This window comes from Eucyclogobius newberryi, unplaced genomic scaffold, assembly GCF_026437365.1.
Source record: "Eucyclogobius newberryi isolate DKJ021-1_F unplaced genomic scaffold, fEucNew1.0.hap1 SCAF_6, whole genome shotgun sequence".
NCBI lineage: Eukaryota > Metazoa > Chordata > Actinopteri > Gobiiformes > Gobiidae > Eucyclogobius > Eucyclogobius newberryi.
The window spans coordinates 3,075,443-3,081,442 of record NW_027316278.1 but is presented as its reverse complement, the minus strand read 5'-3'; the positions used below and the strand labels follow the sequence as shown (position 1 = coordinate 3,081,442).

At 53.0% G+C, this 6,000-nt stretch overlaps 1 protein-coding gene across 1 annotated transcript; it reads left to right on the top strand.

The window, feature by feature from the left end:
- Nucleotides 1-201: 201 nt before the first annotated feature.
- ppiaa (peptidylprolyl isomerase Aa (cyclophilin A)) lies at nucleotides 202-4,837 on the top strand. Its single transcript, XM_072433437.1, has 4 exons — nucleotides 202-386; nucleotides 3,602-3,721; nucleotides 3,816-3,988; nucleotides 4,528-4,837. Exons 1-4 carry the CDS (start codon nucleotides 318-320, stop codon nucleotides 4,658-4,660), a joined length of 495 nt encoding a protein of 164 aa, XP_072289538.1. The 5' UTR covers nucleotides 202-317; the 3' UTR covers nucleotides 4,661-4,837.
- The last annotated feature ends 1,163 nt before the right edge of the window (nucleotides 4,838-6,000 follow it).

Here is a 6,000-nt window from a genome sequence, read left to right as displayed (position 1 = left end):
CGCTGCGCTTCCATCTGCGTCTCCCGCGCGCGGATCGCCCCGGTGACAAAACCGAACGCACCATCTCCGCGTTTCCGCCACTCACGACGCGCCGTAAACTAGAGAGGACGATCCTGGTTTCTGATTGGCCAAGCCCCGTGTCAATCCAACACCGCGCGGCCCGTGATTGGTTCTTCTCGACACAAAAAAACACCCACCGGCGCTTTATATCAAATTAAGCACATTCCTCCATCTTTTCGGTCCGTTGTGGCTCCGCAGTGTCCGTGTTCTGCCGCCGGGAAAAACTCACGCGCTTTTCGTCGCAAACCCGCAGCAAAATGAGCCTCCCGAGAGTTTTCTTCGACGTGACGGCCGACGGCGCGCCGCTCGGCCGCATCGTGATGGAGGTAACCGTGCTTTTCATTCAAACGCGCCGCTTCCGCCATAATGCGGCGGAGAGCACCGGGGCCCCAGCACCGGGAGCCTCGTGGAGAGCACCGGGGCCCCAGCACCGGGAGCCTCGCGGAGAGCACCGGGGCCCCAGCACCGGGGCCCCAGCACCGGGAGCCCCGCGGAAAGCCTGCGTGGATGCGGGTTTTGCGCCGCTGCGTGACGGTGGCACGTGTTCACCGCTTTAACGCGACGCTTTTGAGTAACGGGGAATTACGTCATCGCTGTGTAGCGGAACGGTCGTTAGACGCGGTGGTCGGTTCACCGTAAACGTGCCCGGTGCAAAGCTCCGTGTCTGGTTCATTTGCGTCACTGTCTGTCGCAGATTAAAGTCTTTAAACATAAACGCGCTCATGACGTGGATTTTATCTCTGCGGAATAATCACACTTCTGTTTTATCCACTGTTTGTTCTGTTTAATCCACTGTTTGTTCTGTTTTATCCACTGTTTGTCTGCAGTTTGGTTCTAATCGCGTCTTCAGCTCCGGGTTTAATCATTTATTAAAGTTTAATGCTTTAGACTTTATGATCCGCCTCCATTTTAAACCGGGTTATTTCATTTATCCCGCTTTAGTTTAGATTTGGCCTTTTTTAATCTTTGGTTTATGGCGTTAAAACAGTTTCAGTTCAAACGCGTCGGTTTAACGTGTTTATTTCCATGTCCTGGTTTGTAAAAGCGTCTTTAAGCTTCACGTTAACGCGGCTCTTTGTTCGCGCGCAAACCGGGCCGCGTGTTCCCGGTGATGATCGGGCCGGTTCGGGTGTGTCTCTTCCTCCGGGGCCCGGGAGGAGGCTCTGTCCGTGACGCGGACGCACGGGCCCGGTCCCGCCGCCATTACGCACCGGAGAACACGTGACATGAGCTCACGTTAAAGTTTAACGCGCCGTTTCCCGCAGTCCCGGAGCCGCGCTGACGTCACAGCGCGGCTCGTGTCGAACCCTTTGACCTGAAATGACGTGTTTGTTTCATAGACTTTGAACTTTGATCCTGTTCGTGTGAGACATGGACACTGCGCATGCGCAGGAGCCGCACAGACCGCAGTTTTATGACATTTGTTTCGTCACGTGATGAGACTGAATGAGCAGCGTACTGACGTCACAAAGCTGTAGAGGTTTGTGTGTAAACATGGAGGCTCTGCGGGGCCCCTCCCTCCCTCCTGGAGGCTCTGCGGGGCCCCTCCCTCCCTCCTGGAGGCTGTGCTGGGCCCCTCCCTCCTGGAGGCTCTGCACCTGCTGGGTTCAGATGATGGCTCAGGGGCCAACTGTCCTTACTGGGCGGGCCCCTGGACAGCTGCTGTCCCACATTTCAGGGCCTCTGACACGGTGTTTGGTAAATTGAATGGGCCCCGGCCTCGCTTAAGCCTGAGGGCCTAATCTGAGCCTGCACACTCAGAACATGCAAACATACGTTCTGAGCTGGGCCCCTCAGGCTTTAAGATAAGATAAGATATTCCTTTATTGTCCCACATGGGGAAATTTCATTGTTGCAACGCAGGTAGATCCAGAGGTAGATCCAGAAGAACAGATCACTTATAGGAAGTCTGAAAAACACTTTCAGCAGAAGATCTCCTATAAATAAATAAAAACTCCCATAGACAAATAAATAAATAAATACATAAATACCATTGCATGTGTCATGACAGTAATTGCACATGAATATGTGTCACGACAGCACATGAATTGCACATGAATTCCAACAGCAATTGCACATATGACAGAATTGCACATCAGTATTAGGTTAGGTCAGTATTGCGAGTGTTCAGGACTAACAGTTTTTGTTATAAAGTCTGACAGCAGCAGGAAGGAAAGACCTACGGAACCTTTCCTTCACACAGCGAGGGTGGATCAGTCTCTCACTGAAGCTGCTCTCCAGAGTGGACAGAGTGTCCTGCAGGGGACAGAGTGTCCTGCAGGGGGTGAGACTCATGGTCCAGCATAGATGTGAATTTAGCCAGGACCCTCCTGTCCCCCACCTCCTGCACCGAGTCCAGAGCACAGCCCAGGACGGAGCTGGACTTCTTGATGACTCTGTCCAGCCTCTTCCTCTCCCTCTCTGTGATGCTGCTGCTCCAGCAGACCACACCTACAGGAGCTGATGCCACCACAGAGTCGTAGAAGGTCTTCAGGAGTGGCCCTGTCACTCCAAAAGACCTGAGTCTCCTCAGGAGGTAGAGCCGACTCTGGCTCTTCCTGTACAGTGCGTCTGTGTTATGAGTCCAGTCCAGTTTGTGGTTCAGATGAACACCCAGGTACTTGTATGAGTCACTCTCTCAATGTCCCGTCCCTGGATGTTCACTGGTGAGGGGGGCGTGGCGTCTGCGGAAATCCACCACCATCTCCTTGGTCTTCCCCGCGTTGATGAGGAGGTGGTTCCGCTGACACCAGTCCACAAAGTCCTGCTCCAGTCCTCTGTACTCCGCGTCATCGTCGTCCGTGATGAGTCCGATGATGGCAGAGTCGTCAGAGAACTTCTGCAGGACACAGCTGTCCGTGTCATGTCTGAAGTCTGCAGTGTAAAGGGTGAAGAGAAAGGGCGCGAGGACAGTGCCCTGGGGCGCCCCCACACTGCAGGTCCGAGTGTCAGACACACAGTTCCGGGCTCTCACAAACTGGGGTCGGTCCGTGAGGTAGTCCAGGATCCACTCTGCCAGGTCATACTCCACACCAGCCGTCTCCAGCTTGTCCCTCAGGAGCAGCGGCTGGATGGTGTTGAAGGCGCTGGAAAGATCGAAGAACAGGATCCTCACAGAGCTGCCAGGCTTCTCCAGGTGAGAGAGAGAGCGGTGCAGCAGGGAGATGACGGCGTCCTCCACTCCGATGCCAGACCGATATGCAAACTGCAGCGGGTCCATGGCTGAGCTCACGGTGGAGCGGAGGTGGTCCAGGACTAGGACTTTAAACAGTCAAGTCTGAGTTCACTCTGTGACATCACTAGGTGAGACGTGCAAACGCCTCACGTTAACCAAGTGTCCACATCTGACCTTTGACCCCAATCAAATGCATCGTTGATCTGGAGACACCTGCTGTTTCCGTGACGCGAATGCAGCTCTGCGATGTGGTCAGTCCAGAGGCGTCTGACGGCCACTAGAGGGCGCCTGGTGCTGCGGCCCCTCTGGTGCTGCGGCCCCTCCTCCTCAGAGCGTTCTAAACTCTAATCCTTCGTGTGGTTCCAGCTTCGCTCTGATGTCGTCCCAAAGACGGCGGAGAACTTCCGCGCCCTCTGCACCGGCGAGAAGGGCTTCGGCTACAAAGGCTGCGTCTTCCACCGCGTCATCAAAGAGTTCATGTGCCAGGTACGAACCAGCGCGCCACCTCCACAGACCTGGCCCGGAGCCGTGGCATAACGCCGCACATGTGCACTTTTGAACGTGTTCTTGTGGTTTCCAGGGCGGCGACTTCACAAACCACAACGGAACCGGAGGAAAGTCCATCTACGGGAACAAGTTTGCGGACGAGAACTTCACGCTGAAGCACACGGGCTCCGGGATCCTGTCCATGGCCAACGCCGGCCCCAACACCAACGGCTCCCAGTTCTTCATCTGCACCGTAAAGACCGCCTGGTACGAACGCCACGGGAACTCAAGGGCGCGGGGGGGGCAACGAGGGCGCGGGGGGGGCAACGAGGGCGCGGGGGGGGGGGGGGGGCAACGAGGGCGCGGGGGGGGGGCAACGAGGGCGCGGGGGCAACGTTCGGTCGCCGTGAAGATTAGCCCCGAGCGCGCCGTACCGACCGCTCGGGCCGCTCGTCCCTGACCATTGGAGTGGTTTGAACGTCCTCTTGGCTCCGTCTGAAGTGAAGGACGTTGGAGCTCACGGTCTCGACAATAAAGCTAGAAATTTAAAAACGGATCAAGTTCTTTGACTTGACGCTTGTCGTTTCTGGATTATAATATTTGAAAAACCTCGAGGCGAATCCTCTTTTCAAATTTCAGATTTTGCAAACGTGTTTTTTTTGTTTGGAGTTCAAACCATGAAACCTTTAATTTAATCTGTTTATGACGGTTTAAAGCGTCTGGACAATTTGACTTGTGCCAAACCTCTGGACGTTGTCTGACCTGTAGTTGGGCCTGTAGTTGACCCTTCTTTGCGCCCCCTGCAGGCTGGACGGGAAGCACGTGGTGTTCGGCTCGGTGGTGGAGGGCCTGGACGTGGTGGACAAGATGGAGGCGTACGGCTCTCAGTCCGGCAAAACCAGCAAGAAGATGGTGATCGCAGACTGCGGTCAGCTCTGAGCCGCCGCGGACAGCTGCCTGCCCGTCACCCCATCCTGCATCCCTATTGGACGCCCCTGCCCCAAGCCCGCCCCTTTTTATATTCTATCATCATGATACGTTCGTGACGCGCTAGAATCGTTCTGTTGAGTCCAAGCGGTTTTCTTTGAGTCTAAATAAAGCGTTGCCTTGACCTTGTGTGATATTCACTTATTCTTTAAACGGTCAATACTTTAAGTTCTGAAAGTACTTAAGTACTCTGAGTACTTGTGACGGGCTGAGCTGCTGCGAGAGGCCACGCCCACATGTCCTCACGAGGTCACATGTTCAGCCTCTTGTTGGTTTCACAGTAATGACCTGAGCATCAGGTCAAACGTGTTAAAGGACATGGTGTGGTTTGGTTAATGTCGCCTCGCGCTCTTTAGTGTCTGAATCATTCTGGATTCTTTGATTTTGAGCTGTAGTTTTGTAAAAACTATTTAACATACTTATTAAAGTAATAACACTAAACGGCTTATTACACTGTAAACGGCTTATTACACTGTAAACGGCTTATTACACTAACAGGCTTATTACACTAACAGGCTTATTACACTGTAAAAGGCTTATTACACTGTAACAGGCTTATTACACTAACAGGCTTATTACACTGTAAACGGCTTATTACACTAACACTCAGTCCAGCCCCACATCTGGAGCGTTTCATGATTTCAGACTCTGAATCCTTCATTTACGATTAAAAAGAAAAAAATAGGATTTTTGTCTCCTCCTGGTGGACAGAGTAGTTCTTCCACATGTCAGTCATTCCCTGTGTGCTGCTGCACACCTGCAGCCTAGCTCCCATAGCAGCACGTTTCCATGGCAACATGTGTGGTTGTGTCGTTTTAATGTACGAACATCTGTAGAGGCGGAGCTAATGACCAAACATGTGTAGAGGCGGAGCTAATGAACAAACATGTGTAGAGGCGGAGCTAATGACCAAACATGTGTAGAGGCGGAGCTAATGAACAAACATGTGTAGAGGCGGAGCTAATGAACAAACATGTGTAGAGGCGGAGCTAATGAACAAACATGTGTAGAGGCGGAGCTAATGAACAAACATGTGTAGAGGCGGAGCTAATGAACGAACATGTGTAGAGGCGGAGCTAATGAACAAACATGTGTAGAGGCGGAGCTAATGAACAAACATGTGTAGAGGCGGAGCTAATGAACAAACATGTGTAGAGGCGGAGCTAATGAACAAACATGTGTAGAGGCGGAGCTAATGAACAAACATGTGTAGAGGCGGAGCTAATGACCAAACATGTGTAGAGGCGGAGCTGTTGAGGGTTGATGGGAGGCGGCCTCTTGGTGGAAGGAGG

Excerpts from the sequence above, each read along its gene's own strand:
- ppiaa (XM_072433437.1), top strand. The coding sequence starts at position 318 with ATGAGCCTCCCGAGAGTTTTCTTCGACGTGACGGCCGACGGCGCGCCG. Across the intron at positions 3,722-3,815 it reads TCAAAGAGTTCATGTGCCAG|GGCGGCGACTTCACAAACCA; the intron begins GTACGAACCAGC and ends TGTGGTTTCCAG. Across the intron at positions 3,989-4,527 it reads TGCACCGTAAAGACCGCCTG|GCTGGACGGGAAGCACGTGG; the intron begins GTACGAACGCCA and ends CGCCCCCTGCAG.